The 25,890-nt window shown below is 50.6% G+C and overlaps 1 protein-coding gene across 6 annotated transcripts in view; it reads left to right on the top strand.

Moving 5' to 3' along the window:
• IKZF1 (IKAROS family zinc finger 1) overlaps positions 1–25,890 on the top strand; it is an 88,991-nt gene that overhangs the window by 50,308 nt on the left and 12,793 nt on the right. For 4 of the 6 annotated variants that reach the window (XM_030871340.2, XM_030871339.2, XM_030871338.2 and 1 more), the window contains exon 4: positions 23,473–23,640. In XM_030871340.2, coding sequence (XP_030727200.1) covers positions 23,473–23,640 — 168 coding nt within the window. Of the gene's footprint in view, positions 1–17,648; positions 17,910–23,472; positions 23,641–25,890 lie in introns of all 6 variants that reach the window. The other 2 variants (XM_030871336.2, XM_030871334.2) reach the window with 1 other exon arrangement.

The following is a 25,890-nucleotide window of genomic DNA, read 5'->3' as shown; positions in this document are numbered from 1 at the left end:
CCGGGCAGCCCTGCCCTGGATGCAGACGGGGGGGACAAGTTCAGGCCGGGCAGCCCTGCCCTGGATGCAGACGGGGGGGACGGGTTCAGGCCGGGCAGCCCTGCCCTGGATGCAGACGGGGGGGACGGGTTCAGGCCGGGCAGCCCTGCCCTGGATGCAGACGGGGGGGACGGGTTCAGGCCGGGCAGCCCTGCCCTGGATGCAGACGGGGGGGACGGGTTCAGGCCGGGCAGCCCTGCCCTGGATGCAGACGGGGGGGACGGGTTCAGGCCGGGCAGCCCTGCCCTGGATGCAGACGGGGGGGACAAGTTCAGGCCGGGCAGCCCTGCCCTGGATGCAGACAGGGGGGACGGGTTCAGGCCGGGCAGCCCTGCCCTAGATGGTGCATGCTTGGTACAGCTTGATTGTTGAACGGGAAGAACACGTGACCTAAACTGGTCCTTTTCACACGTTTCTCAGTAAATGGTTTTGAATCACAGAGCTGGTGGGGGCGGGGGCCGGGGGGCGGGGGGCGGGGGAAACGGAGGAGAAACCTTCCTCATTTCAAAGAAATGTTGCCCGAGGGAAGGACAGGACTTTTTGAGAGACCCTAGTCCTAAGAAATGGCTGAAACCTACTGGGAAGAGTGGGATGTTTCAGGTTCTTGCCGAGAGATGTGAAATGTTGGTTGAAGTGCTGGGATGCGGGGCTGCTGAGTAATGAGTGAGTCCCTTCACAGGGTGTGGGGTGTCTGTGCCCTGTGACTGCTGGGCCCTCGCCCTCCGAGGGTCTGCACCCCCGAGCCAGCCTTGTGTGCCGGTGTCACATCTGAGGGGACCCAGCCTGAGGCCGGGTGACGCTCTGGGTCCCGGAGCTTCTCGAAGGTGGAGGGAACACAGCAGGACTTCCTTCCCCAAATCCATCTCCAGCGCCCTCCCTGGATCACATCCCAGAGCTTTACAGGGAGAGTGGATATACTGACGTGGCATTTGTTAGGCACGTAGAGAGTGAGAGGGGTGAGAGAGGAAGAGCGGGAAAGCTTCAGAGTTCCGTAGGAGAAGGACTGTAAAATGCAGAGTATTCAGACTTCTTTCATCCGGGTTCGCAGTAAGTCCACACTAGACACTGAAGAGCTTGTGGCGGCCGCACCTCTGGCCCATGTCCCCCACTGTGTGAGTTTACTGTCAAGGTGGAGGGTTCCTCACCCGGGAACCTCTCCAGGATGGTTCCCAGCTAAGAACGGAGGGAGCAGGGACCTCACCATGGCTTCTGGGTACGGTGGAGATGCCTCTGACCACGGGGCTTGGTGGAAGTGGGATGGAGCGGGGCCCGTCTGTGCCCTGGGGACACTGTCCTTCGAGTGTGAGAGTCAGCATGACAGCCTGGCTGTCTGCCTTCGAGGCTGTTTCTCTGAGCTGCCTTTGTAAATACATGGGCAGGAAGAGCGGTCTTTGCCACTGACGCGCACACACACGTGCATAGACACGCACGTGCACACACGCACACACACGTGTGAGCCCGGTGCACAGGCCAGGGACGCCCACCCCACCGCGTGGCAGTCCCGCCACTTGCCCAGCCTCGGGCCTGTCCCCCTGCAGATGCCCAGGTGCTCGCGGACCCGAGGTGCCTCCTACTTTCTGCCCTTCCCTCTTCCATCCTGGCCCCTCGCCTGGCCTCACCTCACCCCCAGCTGCTGCCCCACAGCATGCTTTTGGGCGGAGAACAGGAAGAGATGGGAAAGGCAGGGTGAGGGCTTGTCTCCGCCCTGGGCCGTAGGCCACAGGCATCCTGAGCAGCCTCTCCTTACAGATCAGCGCCCTTGAAGACAGGGCGCGTTGCTGCTCCCCCGGGCTCAGGACAGCGCGGCGGTGGGCAGAGCTGTCCTTCCAGACCCACCCCCCCCCCTGCTGAGTCACCTCTTGCTTGGAATTCTGGCAGGGACCCCCCTGAGCTTCTGGAAGGGAGGGACGGCAGGGGACCCGCCCTCCGTGTGTCCCGGGGGAGATTACTTTATCTGCGGCCTCCCCGAAGCATGGCCTGGGCTCCTGGGATCTGTGGGGCTTGACACCGTGCCAACTGCGAGGATGGGAGGGAATGGCCTGGAGTGTCTGCAGAGCCGGAGGGGGCCCTCCCTTCACCCCTCTGCTGACAGAGCAGCCCGTCCTGTACCTCCTCAGTGTGGCAGAGGTGCACACAGTAACCGTGCTTCAGGGGCCAGGCACATGTAACCGTCGAAACACCGCCTTCAGCTTTCACCGCTTCATTTCGCGCTGGCAGTGACATTCAGCCCGTTGCTTCAGTAAGAATGTGCCCCGGGAAAACCACAACTGAAACACGCACAGTGTTTACAGTCACATCAGCTAGAGCACCTGCGGGTACACCCAGCACACGCCCCAACGGCCGAGAGCTGTCCATCCCCATCCCTCCTGTCCGTGTGGCCAGGGGTCCAGTCACCCATCGCCTGGTCTCTTCCCCTCCTCACGGGGCCTTGACACTGAAAGGAGGCCCCATGCACCTGCGCTGGCCCCGCCCATTGGCACCGTCCACATGCCTGCGAGCGGTCTGAGCAAACTCTCCCTCCCTTACCATTTCGGCCTGTCTGATCCAGTATGAATTCCCCTCACCGAAACAAGATTTTGAATGGAAAAGAAAAACAAAATAAAATTCAAGGTTTCACCTACATCCAGGCCCTCACACTATTTCAACCTCCCCAGGTCCGTGGTGAGGATTTTATGGCTTCTTATTGCTTCTCCAGCCATCTGAATTTCCTTCAGCCCTTATTTATTGCCTGAAAATGTCCCTTTCCTTCTCTCATTTTAAAGCTTGAGCTAAGCTCTCTCACTCTGTTTTTATTATGTTTCCATGTTCTCCTTTTCATGGTTTTCTTTAGATTATAGGCATTGGAGGCGAATTTTAGAAATTTCATCTTGGTATTTCTGTATACTTGCTATCTTTGAATAGGCAAATACTATTTTTACCAATAAAAAGGTATTTTTTCTTTTAAAAAAGAAAAAGAAAGAAGGACACAACATTCTGAGAATATTCCTAAATCTATTCTTTAACCTGTTGAATGTTTCACCATAAATTGCAGTAAACTCTATCCAAGAGGGTGAGTAGGGGGCGATTCCAAAGGACACCAAAGCAATGACTTCCAAGACAGTCCCATAAACAGAATCATCATTTTTGAACCTGTTTGCTCAGTTGTGCTCTTCAGAAGAAGAGTCTTTGCTTATCCACGTTTCCCTTTCTAAATTATAGGTTTAGCGATCAGAGCTCTTCCAAGCTATTTAGTTCACTGTGAACACTTAAAATTGTACTAATGAAATATAAACAGAAATAGGGCTGGTCCCCAGCTGGTCTCCTCCATGGAGAGAATCAGAAGTTGGTTTGTCCCCGTCAGCCCATCAGGCTGTTGGTTAGTTCCGTGTGTTGTCTGCTCTGGACGGCAGACCCAACAGTGGTCGTGGGAAGGGACGCCAAGTGGACTTTGACCATTTTGTCGCTTTCCACTTGAAACAACCAAAACTGTCCCACGACCTGGCCGTCAGCTGGAAACCCTGTAAGTGTGAGTGAAGGCCTTATAAGGTCGCCCCAGCCCCATTCCCAAGTGGAGGTGAGGACCTGCCGGGGTGTTTGGGGTGGGAGGGAAGCCTGCCAAGACTTGGGTTTCCAGGTGCCAAGGACATGGTCCCCGAGGGTGTCTGTCTTTCCTAGGCACCGTCATGGTCTTGCAAAGCTCCAGCCCTGTTGTTCTCCCCGTGTATTAAAAACTTGGTCAGTGCTAGTCGGCTGTAGCCAATCCTTTCAGCCTGAAGTCTTTGTTGACGAGAAGATAGGTGTTATCATAGGTCCTGGTTATCTGCCCAGGGCTCTCCACTGAGAAGAGGGCCGGCTGAAGAGCAGCACCTTATAAGCGTTACAGTGCATCTGCACGTGGACCCGACAGAATAGACACGATGATTCCCGTTCTGTGGGTGAGGAAGCTGGGGCTCAGGGCAGCTGGTGCCTGACCGGGTCCGCATCACCTGGGGGGAAAAAGCCAAGTGTCCAGCCCTGCAGCCCCTGCACCCCGCTCTCCGACAGCGCCCCTTCTTCCCAGAAGCTGACACAGCTCCAGGTTCGGGGACGTCTGGGGCGTGATGTGACACAGGCAGGAGTAGCCAGAGGACAGAAAGGCTGGGCCCACGTGCTCGGTTCTCTAAACTGAAGGCAAGTCCAGCACTTTCCCCGAGGCTCACTCGACCTAAGTGCACCCACTTCCTTGGGAGCGACACTCAGACCTAAGAAGTACAGTGCCTTCTGCCTCAGACTTTGCAGTTCCTCTTGGAATGAAATTCTGAAAACGTCCAGGTCGGATGGTTGTCTCCAAAAATAAGGAGTTTGTTGATTCAGTGACCCTGTGATGAGCCCCTCATGTTCTAGGTCTTGTGCAGGAGGAGAGGAAATGAGAGAAGGGAGCAAAGTCCCCGTAGCCTTTGATCTGATCACGGAATTGGGCTCCAGACACACCAGCTTCCAGAACTGGGCGCGAATCCCAAGGGCTCTGGAGTAGAGATGGTGCAGGCTGTCGTACCGAGAGAGAGGGTGGCTTCTGACCGGTTGTCGAAAGGGTGGGAGAGCAGAGGGGCCCCTCGGGGGGCGGAGAGGCATTGCTAGCTGAGCAGGTCGGGGGGACGAGACCTGAGGCCGGTGGCCCTGACATCTGCACAGGACACAGGTCTGCTTGGACGAGGAGGACGTCTCCGTACCGGCTGCAAGGCGTTGACAAATGAGTGCAGCCGGTGGTTTGGTTTTTCTTGCGTTTTTCCTGCAGGTTCATCCGTTTGGTTGTCTGAATAGCATTACCAGCTGGGAGGGTCATGGTCATTGCTGACCAGTCCTAGAGGATTTGGCCCAGGACTTGGGGGTATTGTCTCATCACAACAGTGCAGACCAGTGGAAACTCTGGACATAGGTGCCCTGATAAAGGCAGCCTGTGGGTGAGGATCTCAGGGCGATGGGCAGGGTGGATTGGAAGCGGAGCCTGAAAGCGGGGTCCCTGGGGTGAAGGTCATCCCCTTCCCTGGGCCGGGCAGTGGGCAGGAAGCCCTGGAAGGATGTGGGGCGGGGGTGGGGTGGGGGCCATCCTGCGGGGCAAGGCAGCGGCTTCACACGTGTGCTGGCTGCGATGTGACTGGAAAAGAGTCAGAGAGACAGAACTCAGAGAGAAATTGGCCGTGGAAGGCCAGGGGTGGGAGTGAGGCCACGCGGCCAGATGAGAGGGCCACTGGCACATGGGACGGGGCGGAGAGCTGGGTCTGAAGAAAGACCTTGGGTCTGGATTAGGGACGTAGCCCAGGAGAGCCCTGCAGTCGGGGCGCTGGCACGTCGCTGCTTCCTGTGTCCATGCAGGACACAGGGCTGAACAGACGCCGGGGCCCAGGCTACGGGAAGGACCTGGAGCGAGAAGCAGCGTGTAGCAACAGGAGCCGCTCGGGAGCGGCTCCGCTGACGTGTGAGGCCTCAGCCCCTGCTCGTGGGCTCGGTGTGCGGGCTCGGACTAGCTTCCTCTCCTGTCAGTCTGGAAGGACACCCCCTTCTGGGCGTGAGTGGTCAGGAAATGTCAGCATTCTCTTCCCCAGCAAGACACAGAGCCCCCTAACATAGAGGATGGTCCGAGGACAAATAGGCACCCCAGGAACGTCTGGGTGTGGCAGGATCGCAAGAGAATCTGGATCCGGTACCTATGCAGGATGTAACCAGCTCTCTAGCAGGAGCATGGCCTTGGGGTTTTGGCTCTGGGGGGCGGTCTCTGGTCCTCTCCTTTGCCCACTGGCCCACTCGGGGACCCTGTCGCTAGGGCAGTGACAGGGTGAGGATGCCCTTCCCTGAAATGCTAGATCTGCAGATATCGCAAAGGTCACTGCAAACCATGCTTACACAAGTTAATAAGAGACTGATGATCCGGCTGTGACCGACAGGCTCATATGATTTAAAGAATATGTAAAAAAGTCACATGACTGCACATTTCTAAATTCTCCTACCTACGAATCTGAATGTGTTTACACTGAAATCGTCAGGGTCTTTTTTTGACTTGGAAGTGGGCAGACTTCCTCTCTCCCAGTTTGAAAATCCCAAGTATGTTTTCATCTCTCCTGGAGGCTCCAGCAGTGTGAGAAGTATATAATTATATCCTTTATAGTTTGCACAACTAAAGGCAAACTGAAGAGTGTGGTTTTGGGGGCTTTCACCTTTGTCCCAGAATGGTCATCAATTGGCAATCTGAATAGGGTTCAGAACCTGAGGCACTCCCAGCGTTTTATACAAAAATGTTCGTGACAATTTGGGGAATAAAAATTCCTAGCAAATGAGCTCACTTTGCTCTTGGTTACAAGAATATATTTCATGAAATTTAGGAAACTTAACAAGGTTCATTAAATCTGTTTGTGTCTGCACCTTTTTATGAAACAAGAGCCTGAAATGTGGGGTGAAATTTACTAGGGAAATGAAGACAAGCCTGAGAGTCAAGGAGGCATCACTTCTGCCCCCATGGTGAAGCTTCTGGGACCAGCCAGGATTGTGATCAGAGACACATCATGTCTGCACCTGTAACACAGCCTCCCAGGTGCCTGGGGAGAAAGGTGGAGTGGCTGATTTTCACACTCATCAGGCACATGGACACCATCAGAGTGCAGGGTACTCAGGTCAGCAGTCCAAAGAGAGCAAGAGACCCTGACCACCATGCCCACCATGCATTCTCACTGCCCGTGGGCAAGGGGGCTGGGTGGCCATGCAGAGAGCAGCAGGGGGAGGGGGGCACACTTTCCAGACCACTCACTGGTCATCATTTTGTTGTGTGGGCAATTCCTTTTTTTTTTTAGTAAAGATATTTATTCTTTATTTTATAATTTTTAAGTGAAGTACAGTTGATTTACAATATTGTATTTGTTTCAGGTGTACCGCATAGAGATCCGGTATTTTTTACAGATTATACTCCGTTAAAAGTTATGACAGGGCTTCCCTGGTGGCGCAGTGGTTGAGAGTCCGCCTGCCGATGCAGGGGACACGGGTTCGTGCCCCGGTCCGGGAAGATCCCGCATGCCGTGGAGCGGCTGGGCCCGTGAGCCTTGGCCGCTGAGCCTGTGCGTCCGGAGCTTGTGCTCCGCGACGGGAGAGGCCACAGCAGTGAGAGGCCCGCGTACCGCAAAAAAAAAAAAAAAAAAAGTTATGACAAAATAATGGCTATAATTCCCTGTGCTACACAATATATCCTGTTGCTCATCTATTTTTTTATTTTTATTTTCACATTGGAGTAGAGGTAGTTTACAATGTTGTGATAGTTTCAGGTGTGCAGCAAAGTGAATCAGCTCTACAGATATATATATACATCTATTCTTTTTCAGATTCTTTCCCCACACGGGTCATTACAGAGGATAAGCGGAGTTCCCTGGGCTCTACAGTAGGTCCTCGTTGGTTACCTATTGTTTACACAGTGGTGTGTGTCTGCTAACCGTGCCGGGGATTCCGTAGGGAAACGCGCTGTAGCTCTCACGCGGGGCGAGTGTGCGTGCAGGTGCGGTAACGTTCTCGCGGTCCAGTGCCTCTCCAACATCGTAAAGGAGAGGGCACAGCTCCCAGAGGCCCTTCCAGCAGGGAGCGTGTGTGTCTGGAGTACTGACTCTATGTGTCAATTACATATGGTCTCAGATTCACCTGTTTCCCTGCTAACCGCCAAGAGGATAAACTCCAGAGCTTCCTGGAAGACCCAGCCTCCTCCCTGTGACCTAATGCTAGTTCCTGCCTTGGAGGGCCTCGTGAGGACTAAAGGCAGCTTGTGGAAAGAGCTTGTAAGTCCCTGGTGTTTACAGAGCTCCTGGTGAATGCCTTCCCGGAGGCACTGGACCGACCAGAGTAAAATGGGATGAGATGGGACGAGACGGGACGGGACGGGGCAGGATAGGGTGAGTTTTCACGGTTCCCTGCTGTGCATCATTTCCCCACAGGGCGTGAGAGCTCTCCTTTTCCTGAACTCAGAAGTAGGTAACTGCAGGAACGTGTATGGTACCCGAGCAAGGGTGAATTCTTATCAGTTCAGCTTTCCTCGGGAAAAGCACGACAACTTTATAGCTACAGCTGTTTTGTTTTTTAAACTTTCTGTAATTTGAAGGGAATCAAATCTTTAGGACAACGGCTTTCAAATTCATTTGAATTATACTAAGCAAAGCACTGACGCTCTTGAAAAATGATTAACATTCAGTGTCCGACGATGTGCTGTAATATTATTTATATTCAAAGGTAAAGCATTCTGACAGAATTCCATACCTTAAGGCTTACGCTCTGATCACCCAGGATCTGTGCAAGTGTACATCTTCTCCTGGCGAGGCAGCTTTGAGATGAATGCTGTTCATCATCACGCATGGCCTGTACTGAAGGGGTACCAGGAAGTTCACTTTCAAATCAAGTCACCCTCAAGCGCCCTGTCAGCAACCTCAGCTGTATCTCAGGGAATTGGGGCAGTGACATCATTTAATCAGAGAACTTTATGTTATGTGATATTCCTGATTTAAAAAGGTAATGCTTACCTTTCAAAACATCTTGGCCTTTTCTCCCTTATCTGAGATGGTAGCACCCCCATGACACAGAGCGACTGAGGTACCAAAAGTCAATACAAAGGGTTAGAACTCAGTGAAGACGATAGAATTGCAAAGGTCGCTGTGAAATCAGCATCCCGTGTTTGACTGTCTGCAGACCGTGGAGCACAGGTGCACCCAGGTGGACCACCTGATGACAGCTCTGCTGGGTGGGACACAGGTGGTGACTGTTAGATTCGGATGCTCAAGGAACAAAAGGAATAGAGGAAGACTAAGGGTTTGCTAGGAAATCATTAAGGTAGCGACTTCAAGGAGTAGCTTTGGAAGTGTCTACCAAACTGTTTCCCCATTATCCCAGTATTTTACTAAATTTTTCATGAGGAAAAAAAAGGGAGGGTCTGTGGTCAGATAAGTTTGGAAAACACTGGTCTAAGCAAACTTCAGTAGGTCTGTTTCCTGCAGGAAACTCTGCTAATTCAGTAGTTCAGCAACACGTTTAATTTAGCAGCTACTCGGTATGCATAACTCAGACAGTTACTGGGGGTCACTCCAGCAGAGAAGACCGCGTGTGTGTGTGTGTGTGTGAGAGAGAGAGAGAGAGAGAGATGTGCTGTATCTATTAAGTTTCAAGATACAGGCACACACTGAAAAGCTATGACCTACAAAACCGAACAAACTTGGCGATTTGAGGTGGTGATAGTATTCATGAGAGCAGCTGATAAGGAATACCCACAGAAATTGGTAGCTCGTTTTGAGGTGGAAAACACGAATTTTTCCCCACTCAGTGTGTTGCATGAACATTTTCTAATTTTCTGGGAACACTTTCTAAGAAAAAGCTGAAGGAAGAACATTTGCAGTGCAGTCAGCCCATTAAGAGTCACACTGCTTTTGTGAAGATAAGTGCTTTCCCAGGAGACACTTGGCTGTGTTGCTGAGACCTTGGACCTGTTTATACCAACTCCCCTGAAGGGTTTCTCAGCAGAGAAAGTTCTAGAATGTTCTAGGTTGCAGCCCCTAAGATGTTCAACACACCAGACATTGCTCAGCAGTGCCTGTGTGTTATAGTGCCATGAGATCAGACCTCTAGGAAGTGGGGTCGCCTTTCTGTGTAAGCACTGTGTTATGGTTTCAGCCCTCTGTCTGAGCGCTAACAGTACCAGATTAGTAACTAAATAATGGTTTTGAGTAATATTACTTTCCTTTTAAAAAACAATGCTTTCTTTTAAACTCTTACTCTGTCTCTCAGATGGTGTTACAGCCCAGCTTTCTTTTTGCCTTCTCTATTGCAGTTGCTTATGGGGTTGACGGCTTTAGGGATTTTCATGCAATAATTCCCAATTCTTTCTCTCGTAAGTATACACTTTGCTTCTAGAAAATGATAACGTGTATTCATTTCATACTCAGTTCCCACAGTGTAAATGTTGTGAATGCATCTTTTTTCATCACCTTCCTTAAGATAAATTAAATACCTATCACGCTGTTTATTAAACATCTGTCATCGAGAACATCTCTTACACACTGAGGTATGTATGCCTGGTTTTAGACTGTTGGATATACAATGGAGCATGCCTTTTGTGGTGGCCATGCAGTAATAGTAAGGGTAGAAGTAACAATAGTATCGACAGAATTGTTACCCTCCTAATGCTGTTAAACAGCCTTGTTACGAACGTTACGAGTATCTCTTCTTTGTTGAGTATGACGATAAAGGCCAGACTTTCTGTCACCGTTAAATAACCCAACATACTTTCAAGATACTTTTTACAGTTTTTGTAGGACGGAGAAGGATACATACTGTCCTTCTGTTGCTCTGAAGTATTAATTTCAGAACCGAGAGGAGAAAAATCGCGGGGCTTTGAAGCCGTTAGTCCGTGGTCCTCGCTTCCTGAGCAGCACACTGAGTGCTTTTGCGTGCGGGGCGCTCCTGATCTGAGCTGTCAGACCAAACACAGATGTTAATTTCATTTTTCTTTTTTATGAATTGAGAGATAAGTGTGTTTGGGCAGCATCCCTGAGGGAGTATGTTAAGGACTGGCAAGTGCTTTTTAAAAATGTCCAGAGAGCTGAATATTCAAAGTGGTACAAGTTGATTGCCCCCTTAGGACTTAAGTCTTCAGAGCCTGTATTAATAAATTATCTAATATTAAAGCAACATCAGAAGACAGGCCATGCTTGTTAATACTGTAACGCTTATTAACACAGGCTGTAGTCTAAAAGGTGTCAGTAGCTGTTAAAAATAGGTTTCTGACATCCCGGCTATCAAAAACTCTTTGGTACCTAAAGGGTTTAGCAGTATCAACCTAAGGATATCTCTTTTCTCATAACCTACATTGACTGCTTTTCCAGTATAGAGAACGGACTTGAGGACGCGGGGAGGGGGGAGGGTAAGCTGGGACGAAGTGAGAGAGTGGCATGGACATATAGACACCACCAAACGTAAAATAGATAGCTAGTGGGAAGCAGCCCATCGCACAGGGAGATCAGCTCGGTGCTCTGTGACCACCTTGGGGGTGGGATAGGGAGGGTGGAGGGAGACGCAAGAGGGAAGAGATATGGGGATGTATGTGTATGTACAGCTGGTTCACTTTGTTATACCGCAGAAACTAACACAACACTGTAAAGCAATTATACTCCTATAAAGATGTTAAAAAAAGTTATAGAGATCTTTCTCTTACTAATGTTCCTTTGAATTAACTTTAACAGCTTGAAATTTATTTCTGTGAGATCTATATGCACATATATATAAACGTATATATGTGCATATATATGTATATGTGTGCTGCTATGATTATATAAAAGGTTATACTAGGACAGATAACTGATTTCGAGATGAGCAATCACATGGTTGAAATATTAAAAAGTCAAAAGCACTTAAGAGTAAGATAATGCATTCTCAGATGTGTTTTCATGAAATCTGAGGAAGGTTTAGGCTCGAGCATATTGTAATATTGGAGCAGATCCTTTGGTGAAGACTTCAGTATGTAAAAAATTGCTACCTCTACAATACTTGGAGATACTGTAAGATAGATGATACATGTTTCGATACACTTCCTGTCTATATATTTATACAGTTGGGTTCACAAGGTATTAGTATCTCTTTCTCTCCTCCTTCCCCACCCCCTCCCACGTACCCAAGTTGTAACTAAATGGCTGTTGACCTTGATGAAGTCTCCACCCAAAGAGCAACCCAACTGTTCTGGGCCAACATCACCACCTAGTGGTCATAGTGGAAAATTGTCCTCCTCACTCATCTCTCTTTTTTTCCTTCTTGAAAATTAAAAACATAAACTGTTCGACCCCCTGTACCTCAGTTTGTGTCCCTTGTTACCTGAGGAAAATGTAAATATGCTTGTAACTCATTCTTTTTTCCATAATCTTCCTCTTTTGTCTCTCCCTGATTTCATTCCATTTAAAACCTAAAACATAAAATAAGGATAAACGTATTCCTAACCATGCATCTTTGCAAGGGAAAAAAAACCCCTGCATTTTAAATGATATAAGTTATAATAAATGGTTTCAGTGACCTTAAAAATGCTTGAAAGTTTTCATAAATCCTTTAGAGGCAGCGCAAAAACTTCTACACGTTTTCTCTGCATCTAAAATGTTCGTTTAATTACCCTCATTCAAGATATCTCTTAAATATTTTTATTCAGTTTGATTTTTACTAGTCGTCAGTTGCAGGAATACTTCTGTCTCCTGTTTCTTCGTTTAAAATATTGAGCATTTTGAGCTTCCCTGGCTTAAACTCACAGGGACAGCTTGGGGATATCTTTTCAATGGAAAAATGCTGTCAGAGTACCATTTACCTCACCAGGAAATATAAAGACACATTCGAAAGGAAGAAGAAGACAAAAGGGAAACAGAATCCCTTTGTGAGGCGGGGCTGCCAGTGTGCATTATTCCTGTGCATTAAAATGATTTGATCATTCATGAGGCCGTACGATGCTTGGCAGGAGACTAAGGCCCCGATGACCCCGAGTTCCCTGGATTCTCTCATTGCTAAACTTGTCTAAGTGCTAAGGTTCAGGGGTCCAGGGTCAACTGGATCTGCCCTGTTACTAAACACATAGAAGGACTCTGAAATATATAACAACGAAACTTTCATTTTCCCGAATCTTCAATTGCATCGGGGAAGGAAAGTGGCTTTTGCCTCAGGATTTGAAGGCATCCACTCTTCATGCAGCCACATTTATTAAATAATGACATTGGGGTCCCGTCCATGAGCTCCTGGGCGTCAGTGGAAAGGCTGCAAGGCCAGGCCTGAGCCAGAGTGTTCTGGGGTCAAGAGACACAGAAGTCTTCATTTCATGTTCTAGCTTTAATCACTTCCATTCAGCACCTTACTGAGTTTGACATTTTTCTAAGTGGTGGGAGGATGGAGTCAGAAGCTATTTGTAAGTATAATCCCTGTATTCAAGGAGAGTCTAACATGTCACAGAAGCAATACTGCGGCTGAGCAGTTTGGGGTCCAAGGAAACGGAGCCAAAGAAGTGGTTTAGGAACTCCGAGGAGGGGAGGGACCTAGAGACAGCCTCCGTGGGGTGGACCCCAGTCCACTAAATGCAGGCTAGGGAGGACGGACCATTTCCTGGAATTGATGACGGGCGGGTCTGAAGAAAGAAAATGACGGGGCTGGTCCTGTGGCGTTCTCAAGAGACGATGCAGGAACCCTGCTTGTCCCTTTGGGTGGGCTCCGGGCTGTGTGCATGTGAACCTGCAGGAGATGGACAGCTTGAATACACTCCCAGCACCTGTTCCCAGTCTCCTCCTTCACTGGTTGGAGCAAAGGCTGGTGCCGCTGACTCTCGGTGGGTGGAGTTCAGAATCACGGGCCCACCAGCACTCAGACCCCCGAGGGCCTTCCCGCACCAGCGCCCGCCCCTCTGGCGCCTTGCCTGGGAGCCTGGCAGCGAGAGCCCTGGCTATTGCCCTCTGCCCTCGGGCTGCTCCGAGGCTTCCCAGGGCGGGTGCCCCCCGTGGAGGGACCTCCGATCCCCGCTTTGCCGCTCTTTCTGCTTCCCCTCGTTCAGGAGCTCAGGGTGGGTGGCGGCATCTCTGCTCTCTCTCAGCCGGAGGCTTGTGTCTCTGAGCTGAGCATGTCCAGGCCCCGCGATGTCCCCTAGGAATGGGCTTCAGTGTCCCCCGACTTCCTTCCTTCTGACCCTCTCCGGGCTGCACTCCCCCATGTAAAGGAGGCGTCCGGCCTGGCTGGCTCAGGGGACTCTAGATGTCAATAACAGAGGCCCCCAAGACCGCAGCCTCTGCTGTCCTTTGCTCAGGGCTCGTCACGAATCAAGCTCCTCATGACCTAAAAGCCCCGAAGCCATTTTCCCATTTCCCGAGGCGGCAAAGCCAAGACACCCCTGTCCGAGCTTGTGTTTCTAAAATGTGTATTCTACCTTGAGTGATGGATGTCTGTTAGATTCTGACCTTTGAGATCAGGTCTGTGTTTGCCATGTTTTAAGACAGTTCCGTGGCCTGATTTCCATCATCTACGAAAATAAGACGCATGTCGCCTGTATTCGCCTCCCGATCAGACGAGAGGCCCCGTTTTCACAGACGCAGGGGTGGGGGGCATCTCTGCCCCTCTTCCGTGCAACCAGCACCCAGCCTGCATTTGTCCACGAAGAGATGGGAACCTTCCCCCAACACTGAGAGAAAATGCACACGTGCTTGAACCTGCTGAGCCCTCGCTGACGTGTTGCCCTCTGGTTCTCACCTCCACTCCCAGCCCCCTCAGGCCCCCTTTCTCCCCTCTTACTTGCCACAGATCTTTCCTGTCACGGTCTGGCCTCAAATTCGCCCCCAGAGCCCTAGCACGCGTCCGGTTCTGCATCCCCGGCATCTGGCCTCCGGGACTCAGTGCGTCTACCCTTTGCTTACCTGGAGCGCTCTGTCCGGTTCCCATTATTTACGCTGCCTTGACCTTGCCACTGTGATGCAGGGACCCCCAGTCTGGGGGTCTGCCTACCTTTTTTCCGAAAACCAGAACATCGCAGGATACTGGATTTTCTTCTTCGAGTTTGGTCTCTTCTGGCACCAAACACATCTAGCTAAAGTCGTACGAGGGGACCCACAGTGATCGGAGGGTAATTTAAAATAAGCTCTCTTCAGCCTCTGGTTTTCGGCTCTGTGAACAGGGTCCTCAGAGAAGCTGCCACATGGCAGCTGGCCCGCCTTCACGAACTGCTGTCGGATGAGTGACTGGCGTCAAGGCTTCTGGCTTGAGGGCATCTGCGATATTTAAGGTGACATCCGTCCCTCAATTTTCACTCCCGCTGTCCTCATCCCGTTCACTCCTGACGCGCTTTACCTGCTCTGCCAGCAGGCTGCCCGCGGGACCGGGACGTGTGTCCTGATGGCAGAAACCTCAGGTCACCCGAAGCTCCCCTGTTGCTCACCAGGAAGGGCCTGCACTTCGTCATCGACACAAGCCACAGGGCCACCAGACGGTCACACAAACACCTGTCTTCTTAATGCAGAACAGGTGGGAGTTTGGGGCAAGTGTTAATAAGTCCTATACTGAGGTGTGTTTTGGAGAAAGCAAGAGTCGGTCCCATTGAGCTGGTTGCCTCTAAACTTACGACCTGGAGCTGAGTGCAGGAAGATGGGCGAGGGGAATTATGCCAACGCTTGTTCGTCTGCCTGGTTCCCCTCCTCCGTCCACGGGGTCCTTGGCCTGCACCCTGGGTCCCACCTCCGGGCACTGGAGAACCTGCCACACCTACAGTCATTTGCCCCGCTGTGCTCTGAACTGGCCCCATCTCATTTTCAAAAGCCATGAGACAGATGATTAAAAATAACCCCGGTGAAGGAGTGCAGAGGGCCTTGAGCATTCCGGAGCAGAACCCAGTGGGCAAGGAGGCCCTAGTGAGTTAGCTTTGAGAACGTGATTCCAGAGGGCTCAGGGGTGAAGCTCCTGCACACGCTGGCACGGCTACCCTCCTTACCTGTCTCGTCTCCTGAGCTCGCCGTGTTGGAGGGCTTGGTTCCCTGTCTCCGGAGGCTGGGAGAGGTCAGCAGGAGGCCGCTGAGATGCAGGATGCTCCCAAGTCCCTGCTCTTCGGGATCTAGTAGGGGGGCTCACCTGGACACCCCCACTTACTGAGTCCTCGGGACAGTCTTCTGTGATGCCAGGATGTGATGGGAAGAGATATCCCCTCACTTCTGGGGTCTCCAAGTCCACAGTGGGGGTGTGGCCCGTGTCCCAGCTCATTCGTTCCATTTGCTTATTTGTCTGCAAGTCTTCTCTCCAAAGATCTGATGGGCAACCTGGGCCGTGTGGCGGTTAGGAGCGTGGGCCCTGGGGCCAGGCTGCCTGCAGTATCTCCCAGCTGTGTGACCTCAGGCAAGTTGCTCGACTTCTCTGTGCCTGGGCGTCTTCAACTGTAAAATAGGATAACAGCACCTCACTTATGGGGCCGTTGTGAGGGTTACCCATTACAGGGCAGTTAAAGTGCCTGGCACGTGGTCCATGCCGTGAACATTCCTGGGGAGCCCCCTCAAGGGGACGGCTCTATGGGAACGTGCTTTCATTTGCCAGGCCAATCACTGGCCTAAGTTCACTTTACATCTCTTTACCCACTAAATCCTCTCAAAGCCCCTGCTGGGCTAGTGTGGGTAGTTCCCGTTTTTACAGATGAAGATTGCCCAAGATCTCAGAGCTTATAAAGAGTGGAGCTGAGATTCCAAACCAGGACTTTTGATTTCAGAGTCTGGGCTCTGGGCTTCCAAATCACGAGAAATGTGTTGAGTCAAACAAACTTGGAGTGTTACTAGCACAGTTGTTCTCAGACTCGAGTGTACGTGGGAATCCCTTGGAGGCTCATGTGAAGAACGCCCAGGGCAGGGCCCATCCCCCCGACTTTCTAGTTCAGTGGGTTAGGGTGGACCCAAGAGTCTGCTCTTCCAACAAGTTCTCAGGCGATGCCAGTACTGCTGGTCCAGGGACCACACTTGGAGAACCACTGATTTACAGTGTTGATCAAAGATTTTGTAGCCGTGGTTACTGTCGATCTCATTGATTATTTTACTGGGCAGAATTTACCTACTTCCTCTTATTCATCTCTAGAGACTGTGATGAACGTGAGGCCTTTCAGTGTAACTGCAGTTTCTCCCGGTCATTACAATATTGGATTCAGCCATCCATCGTCAGTTGGTGTTTCAGAAGAATGCAAACCAAATGGCTATTTTCTTTACAGAGAAAAATACGTGAATGACAGAAATAATGACTCTAAATACAGAGTAGACAGTGGTTATTGTACTATTACCAGGAGCCCTTCACCCCCATGCACACACGAGTCTTACTTTCTGAAAAGCTAGTGCAGATCTGTTACGTTCACCATCATGCTGGTCAACCCTTCAGCAACTGGAAGAAACCTGAGAAATCGTGGCACTCCTTTAGGACGCAGGGTTTATTTTCATCATGGAATAAGAAGGATTTAGAGTGATCACGTGCCAAAGAAACAAACAAACAGAACTCTTTCAGGAATCTTTGGTCAGAAATCTGAGCGCGTGTTTGCTGAGTTTTGTCTCCATGTTTGTTCATACATGAATGAAGGAAAGGTAGTTTATGCTTTTCCTATGCTTAAGGGGACTTTTTCAGGCTAGATAAGCGCTTCTTAGGGGGTTTTGACAAACAAGGTCCCACACCGGGCGGGGGCGGGGGGGCTACGTGATCAACACTCACCTTCTGGCGTGAGGGGTCTTCTGGCTCCCAGGGTGTTGGACTTGGCCTCAGGTCCCTCCAGAGGGGCCCAGGCTGTCACAGTGGACCCAGTGACCTTACCCTGCATAGAGGTCCCCCCACACACACCCAGTCTGAAGCGAGAATTTATAAATTCCATGCATTTCCACCGTCTGCCCTTCGGACCTACAGAGAGGGCAGACGAGGGTCCCAAACCCGTGATGCTTGTTGCCATATATCACAGTCCCCTGTGGGCCAGTGGGTCCAGAGCCCGGGCCACTGTCCCCTGGTGTCAGCCGCCAGGAACCTGTGTTTAGAAGGGGTCGCTCCCTCCAGGTTGTCTCTGCTGCTGTGCTGTTCTGTTCTGTTTTTGCGATGACACTGAACGGCCCCCTGTGTTGTATTGTCTCTTTCAGCTGGTAATGTTAAAGTAGAGACTCAGAGTGATGAAGAGAATGGGCGTGCCTGTGAAGTGAATGGGGAAGAGTGTGCGGAGGACTTACGGATGCTCGATGCCTCCGGAGAGAAAATGAATGGCTCCCACGGTGTCCAAGGCAGCAGAGCTTTGTCAGGAGCTGGGGGCATTCGACTTCCTAACGGCAAACTAAAGTGTGATGTCTGTGGGATAATTTGCATCGGCCCCAATGTGCTCACGGTGCACAAAAGAAGCCACACTGGTAAGGCCTGGCGTGGTTCCTCCTTTGGCGGCCTGGAGGGGCCCACGGGGTGTTGCAGAGGACAAGGCCCTTCCCGGCTGAGTGTCCTGAGCGAGGCGTAGCCTCCCTATTCAGGAGCGATATTCAGAAAAGGACTTCTGAACATGCACCAATTCGATCCTATATATTAAAGCCGTAAACAAAAAGGAAAAGGTAACCGGCGTGCAAGTTCTGACAAGGGCCTGAGAGCACATTCTCTAAATATTGGCGGCGGGGCTGTCAGGTGGTTCACCCTTCAAAAAACAAGACAGAGCAAGATAAGAGGAGATTGATACACTGAAATCTACTCCTCCAATTTTCCACTAAGAAACCCATGAGTCAAATGTGCATGTTGGGGGTGTCCAAACTGACAAGGCTTGATTTTTAGAAACATTCATTGAATGATTGAATAGCAGCAAAATTTAGTCTTTCAGAAAGAGTTCTGTTTTCAGATGGCTTATCCTCCAGCAGGTGACACTCCCACCAAGATGCTTTGGTTGCCACTACTTTCTATCTCAAATTGGTAAAGAATTTAATACGCAAACCCCTGTCCTAGTGGACGGGGCAGTGGAGGCTTTGGCAGTAGAGAACAGTATTCTGTGTCCAGAAATGAAGGGATGCAGACAATCTTGTGTCTGACGGCTGCACCCAGGCTCCTGACATGTTCTCACATTGAGGGCCGGAGGAGTAGGGTTTCCATTCTGCACCGTCCACATCCCCCAGGGTGCACGGTCCTGGTGGGTGACCAGTCACGGGTGTCCCCACCAGGACTGTCACCACAAGTGGCACTAGACAGTCTTCAAAATAAAATGTTAACAGGTAACATCTTACCTAAACTGCATGCATAAGGTGTCTTTTGAATTAAACAGAAACTTTACTCTTCTGCCTGAAAGGTGGAAACAACACAATAAATGTGCCAACTCCAGTGATCACTGAAAGTTTGGACATAAAACATACCGTGAGCCATTGCTGTCCCGGTGGGTGGCACCTTAGGTCATCATAAAGCCAGCGTCTGCCCCTGTTCTCCACAAGAGGAGAAAAACAAACCGATAAAAGCAGGCTGAAGAAGCAGGGTGGGTTTTGTCAGCTAGCTCAGGGAAGTAAGGAAGAGCATCACAGCCTCATGCGATTCTCCCCAGGGGCCAAACGCTTATCTGATTATCAAAACTGAAGCAGGAACTCAGAAAATTCATGGAGCAAAACAGCTGGGTTGTCAGGAAATGCGGACCTTTGTGGAGTTGTCATTTTTGTATTTGAATCAGGCAGTTCCCAAAATAATTTCTGTTTGTCATACATCTGGAAAACCGTAAAATATGTTTATTTTCAGTCAACATTCGTTTTCGGTAAAAACTTAACTTCTACAGTTTAGCAGACTTTGCTTTTCCTAATGTGCCTCTTAATCCTCCAATTATCCGGTGGAATGTCCACGCCACATCCAGCCCCAAGGGAAGCTCGCAGGAGAGTAGACAGGCTCCCCGCTTTGTAACGAGGTGGAAATTAACTGATAGACCCTTCACAGGATACACCGGGACCCATATCAATTCATTCCTGATGGAGAAATAGACCTCGCACATGAATTACTTTCCTGCTAATTCATGTAAAACCTGACTATACAGTGAAAGTTCTCTTCAATAAATATTTGATAACTGAATGAAATGCTGGCATCCTAAATGGCCAAAATATAATGAGTGCCTGCCCTGATAAAAAGAATAATTGCATTTAATGAATAAACCCGCCAAGCATAGACATGCAGAGTAGACCGGCTGTTTGCTGCCCACTTCTGCCCACAGATAGTGGCCACGGGCCAAGTAGGTGCCAACACGCAGAGTCTTTCGCTTACAGAACAAGTTCATTCCAGAAAGAGGGACATAGAGACCATCAGTTTTATGGTTCCTGCTTTGACTTTTATTAAAAAAAAAAAAAAAAAAAAAACGAAACAAGGAACTCCTGATTTGTTTTCATAATGCTTTTCCACTTTGCATAAATATAGTCATAGGTCTATATAGAAATAGTTTGGCCAAACTAGGTTTGAATGAATAGACATGCTAGAAGGTTTACACTTTCCTGGAATCGGAGTGGAATGTATCAGAAAGACATGCTTTGCTAATCACCGACCCCGTCCTGAATTCTCTAACACGTCAAGTCCCCATAAATCACTGGGGTGTCCTTTGAAAATGCAGACTCTGGTCCAGACCCAGAGGACACTGGGAGCATCTGTATGTGGTGGGACATGCAGTTGCCAGTGGACCGGAAACAGTGCCATTTCGGGGGGCCCTTCTTCGGGGAGCCTGGGCTCCACCAAATGTCCCCACAGAAGCCAGGACTTGCACCTGCCGTCACCGAGTCGGCTGGGCGCACTGGGGTTTCCTTCTGGAGGACTGCAGCTGTCCGGGGCAATCTCCCACGTCACCGCCTCCGAGCGGGGCCAGGGCTGCCCTTGTGTGAGTCGTCCATTGATGACACCGTTTCACTTCCCCAGTTTTGCTGTTCAGTTTCATTTTTTTAAACTCAAGCGTCGTAGTAACACTTTCCCGCCAACTTCTGAGGGCTCACGGGGGAGTCAGAGGGAGGGTAGTGGGAGAGGAACGTGCAGTAATCTGATTCTAAACGATGGGATTTTCAACAGGAAGCATCAGGAAAAGTGTCTGAATTATGGTTATTCTGTCCGGCCCTGTGCCCACTCTGTTCCCGTCTATAAGGCGGAAAGGCAGAGTCTCCGTGCTTTATAAACACGGCATCGCACTGGGTGCTGTTCCAAGGCACAGCTGCAATAGCCCAAGCGAAGCCTTGTAGTTCAGTGTATTTTTTAATTCGCTTTCTTCAGATATAGGGTCAGAAATTTCATGATGTGGGCATCCGTGGAGACTTTCTTTTTTGCCCAATTAAGTTATGAAAAGGAGCGCAGACATTTCTTACAGGGAGTCTCTGAAATGGCAGATTATAGAGTTCCTGGGATTAAAAACTAAATTTTGAATTAATGATATGAAAGCCCTCATCCCAATTAACTAAAAGGGAATACAGCCTTGGAGGAGCTTGGTCTAACTTGGCTCCCATCGGCCGTATACGTGCGGGGGGCAAGCGATCACCAGTAGCAGTACCCAGGTATCGTGGGCCGCGTTGTGTCGTCTAGCTCCGGGGCCCTGATCCCTTTCCTGCTAACACCTCCAAAGGGCAACCACCTTGAGTTGAGCTCCGTGTTGTCAGTTCAGGGAACGCTGTCTTCCGGTCCCCGGGCCCTGTGATACATCTTCATGCCAGCACAGCAAATCAGGAACAGATAGATTTCCGGGAAAGCTTACCAGCGGGATTAAGACACCAGGCCCAGCAGGACACACGAGAGCCGATGACTCAAACTGGAAGACAGATTGCACTCTCCAAGGCACGGCCCCTGTCTTTCCTGCCTGCCCTGTCCTGCCGAAGGGACGCGTGGCTGGAAGGATCTGTCCTTTCTCACTCTGCTGACCGGCTGTCCTGCACAGACGCTGGCTGGACCGCAGGGTCCAAGCCGGTGTTCCCTCCAGCCCGCCCGAGCTCGGGGGGAGCCCAACAAACACCTCGTCAGCACAGAGGGGACGCTTCACAATGGGTGGGGTCACACTGAGGCACGCTGGTCACCAAGAGTGGCCCACATCCTTGTCACACTCATTTGCGTGGCATGAGACCACCCAGCTTTCCAGAACAGCCAGCCCGAGGGTCCCCCTGCCAGAGCAAGTGGGTGGAGGCTTTTCCCCTGCGAGGTCGCCCTGGACTCTTCTTCCTTCTTTTGTCTGCTTAGAGTTAAGCACGGCAGCCACACGCATGTGTGTGTGTGTGTGTGTGTGTGTGTGTGTGTGTGTGTGTGTGTGTGAAGGCTCAGAAGTGTTTCTAGTAGGTAATTAACAATCTCTATTGGACGCTCCTCGGGGCTGCCTGACTATCAGCTATTTTAATCTCATCCAGTGTGGCCTCCTAACTCAGAGATTTAGGTAGTTAGTTACTTTTATAATCACCTTCCCACCTGCTGGACTTCCTCTGGTCAGCCAAGTCCAATCTAGATCTAGATTTGGGAGAATTCTGAATATATTCTGGTTCGTGTCAAGTTTCCAAATGGTCTATGATTGAATATCATTGTAAATTAGTTGCAGTTTTTCCAGTAGCACATCGGTCCTGCCCACTTAAAATTAAGAATGATGGTAATCATGAAATTCAGAGGCCGATATAGACTTTGAAATTTAATCTGGTGTCGATTTTAAGAGGACCAGATATGCTTCTACTTAATCGCTTTTGCTAAGTGCTGTCTTGTTCACCAAAATCACGTAAGCCGATTGGGAAGATCGACTGCACATGTTAACACATTCTTCTTTCTGAAAAAAAATTGTTACTAGGAAGTGCATTCTCATGGTATCTCAACACCAGATATTGTGGTCATACAGAGCTCTCCTTCTTAAAAAAAAAAAAGGAAAAAAAAGCATTTGTTTTTAAAAGAGCTTTAATGCTTACTTAAACATGACAAATGTATCCCTCTTTTAATTGAGAGTTAAATAAAAATGTTCACCGATTTTAGATTCTGAGACCTGTGACGTACTCAATAGCATATTTCTTGAGCACAGATGCTGACACACAGCAGAGGGTCCAGTGTTTTTTTGTTGTTTTTGTTTTTGTCACCACTCCAGTAGTGCCACCCCTGAAAGAATTCCTAGTGACAACTAAATTGCACCTCTTAGAATATTTGTACTGAAAATATAACTGTCTTCTATGAATATGGATAGAACAATACTAGCTTCAAGGTTGTAGGATTGTGAGGAAAGCAAAAAGCCAGAAACCTCAGTGCAGGTCAGATTTTGAGGCAGCAGCACGGGGAGATTCGGGACTTTTCTCTGGACGGTGCAGACCTTCCCTCCAGTTTCTCAACTTCTCATTTTATTCAATCTTTCTCTCTCTCTCCCACCCTCACACTCTGTCTGTCTCTTTCCTGATTTGCCTGCATAGGGACAGACAGGTAATGGAGAAGAAATTGAAAGGGAAAATACAGGGAAAATGTAAATGAAAAGAAGTTATTATAACTGTTATAATGAAGTACCTTTCATTTAAATATAAGAATGTAACGCTGAAATGAACTTGTGATCCTGAAATGCATTTTTAATGAGTTTCCTTTTTATTTTGCTGCTTCAGTGGCATATTTTAAAGACCCTTTGAAAAAAGCCACATTAAAAGCCCCACCAAATGCCACAACACGCAAAATTGGATATTGGTTTATTCCAAAACTGCTGATGAGGAAGAGTGGCTCTTCATCACAAAATGTTGCCGCCGCTTTATTTAAATGAGTTTGAATTTGCATTGTGATGTGCCGTTCTGATTTAGGGGAAAAAAATTAGATTTTCAGATCAAATTGACCCAACCAGTGAAGCGTTAAGGAACTGGCAGGTTTAGTCTGAAAGCCTCACGTTCCATCAAACCTGCAGCCGGTGGAAGTCACCGGGCCCTCGGGAAACAACTTTCTCGCCATGTCCTCCCCTCGCCCCAGCGCTGGGTCCCGCTCTCACCGGCTCCCTTCTCGTCCCCGCAGGAGAGCGGCCTTTCCAGTGCAACCAGTGCGGGGCCTCCTTCACGCAGAAGGGCAACCTGCTCCGCCACATCAAGCTTCACTCAGGCGAGAAGCCCTTCAAGTGCCACCTCTGCAACTACGCATGTCGCCGGCGGGATGCCCTCACCGGCCACCTGAGGACGCACTCCGGTAGGTCCTCTGGGCGCAGGCGGGGCTCGGCTTGGGGACTGCCTGGCATCCTCTCAGGGATGCCCTGCTCCCGGGACACCGCTCCCCCGGGCATCGGCTGCACGTGACGGAGACAGCCGTGCCCTCCCCCACGTGCTCGGATGGGTGGGGAACCTTAACGTACACACGCGTGCGCACACACACACACGCACGCACACGTCTCATCTTAGGTAGAGTATTTCAAAAGAGGCCTCCTCGTCCCCTTGTGTCAGGTAAGTGGGTTTCTCTTTTAAAGGATTTGGCAGCTCGTATTGTCTTGAGTGTGCCGCTAACACCCCAAAGTTTCCAAATACGTCTCTCAATGTTAACTGCTAAGCCACCCACGCGACTGTTTCATGCCGAGCATTTCGGGAGTCATCGTGGGGCCAGTTTTCTTTGCAAAGGTGGTAGATAAGGTGATTCTGTCCTGATGGGTGTTGCCTGTTCCCTGAGGGTGCGCTCCCGACTGGGCCCAAGTGCAACGGTCACGCCAGAGGCCAGCCGAGGCCTCCGTGGGAGAGTTCGGTTTGGGGCCGTTATAAGATTTTAGTAAATGCGTCCTGAGTAATCAGGGTCTCAGCAAGGTCATGGTAAGCGAGAATGTCCCACGATATTCGAAGCGCTCCAGCCTGAGAGCACAGATCCACCTCTGAGTAGACTGGATCTTCTGTCCCCGGAGAAGCTTCCTTGGTGTTTCATGATCCAGTGGCCCCGTAACCTTCCAGGTCAGAGGACAGGGTAGGGAATGTGTGCTGTGCCAGCACGCCACCCGCAGGGGTATTTGACATCACGCCCTTCCAGCCCCGAGAGCAGGAGGTGATGGGCCCTCGCCCCTGCCCTCAGGGAGCTCACTGATCAGACTGTCCAGACCTGCAGTGGGAGAGGAAGAGGCTGTAGCCCAGCTCCCCCCGACGCCCCCAGGACGGCAGCACAGGAGGCGGGGATGCGTGTCCTTGGGGAAGGTTGGCTTGCGCTCAGGCCCCGCTCCCCAGAGGTGACGGGTGTAGTTGATGCCAGGGTTGGGGCCGCTTCCTCGTCACACATTTACTGAGCACCCTGGGGAGGAGACGGCAGAGCCCCAGCGTGTGCCGGGTACCGTGGTGCGAGCATCCGAGGGGCAGCAGGAGCGCAGGGAGGGGACAGTCAGTCTCGGGCGGGAGGAGTCCATCCAGGAGGAGGCAGGGCTTGGGTCTAGCCACAGGGCGAGTTTCTAGGCTCACCTTCGGAAAAGTTCCCGGTGAGCATGTGGTCCTGGAAAGGGAGGTGCTGGGCATTTACAAGTGTTGTGGGGAGGTGGTCCTCCTCTGGTGGGTGGTGCCTGCAGGGAGTCAGCGCAAGGCCACGGGGACAGTGGGGGGCGGGTCCCGGCAGCTCTGCTTCTCAGATGCTCGGTCCGGCCATCGCCCCTCGTTCCGGCCTCCTTCCTGACCGTCAGCGTGGCGGAGGCTCCCACATGCTCTTAGAACCCTGGGATGGCGTGGGAGAGCTTCTCAGAATCTTCCGAGAAAGGAGCCACACGAAGCCGAGGAGTGGCTTCTCCACGAGGAGAGGTCGGCGGGGGTGCCTGTGGGGCTTGGGCCCTGCTGAGGGCTGGGGAGGACCTTGCTGCAGGGGACAGGAAGACAGGCGGCTCCCCCAAAGCGGGATGATGACGCCGCAACAGTGAGCATTTGCAGGTGCTTACACGTGTGGCTAATAAGGAGCACATGTGTCGTCCCCCCAGAGGTGGAGGTTTGCAGGGTCTCTGTAGGCTTCCGATGTGACAGTGACACCGTCTGTGTACAGAGCCTACCAGGGGGCCTAGGGCAGAGAAACTTCACAGGTGGCCTTCATGTGGAGTCAGGTTGACATCATCACAGCAGTAACACTGCATTAGAGTTGTAGGATGCACAATATCCCCTTTGGTAGAAAACACAAAGACTCAGCCCTAGCTTGACACCAACCATACTGTCGTCATCCCTGGGTCACTCTGATTGGCAACAGAAATCTCTCCTGTGTATCAGTTCTATGGTGAAGTTAGAAATATCTAGTGCAGTATTTTAACTTATTCTGGCTCCATGCCTGCTTATTTCATTTGAGGCATGATGGTATCCTGCTCAGTGTGGCTGATTATATATAACAGTGGTAGACTCTGGACACTTTATTTCTATTAGGGATCCACTGATGAGCGAGTAGACAAAACTGTAGTGAGAAAACCATCATTGATCCAGGGCTGCTGGTGATTCTGCCGTC

This window comes from Globicephala melas, chromosome 9, assembly GCF_963455315.2.
Source record: "Globicephala melas chromosome 9, mGloMel1.2, whole genome shotgun sequence".
In the NCBI taxonomy this organism is placed as follows: Eukaryota; Metazoa; Chordata; class Mammalia; order Artiodactyla; family Delphinidae; genus Globicephala; species Globicephala melas.
Note: the sequence above shows the minus strand (reverse complement) of the source record. Positions and strands in the feature narration are given on the sequence as shown.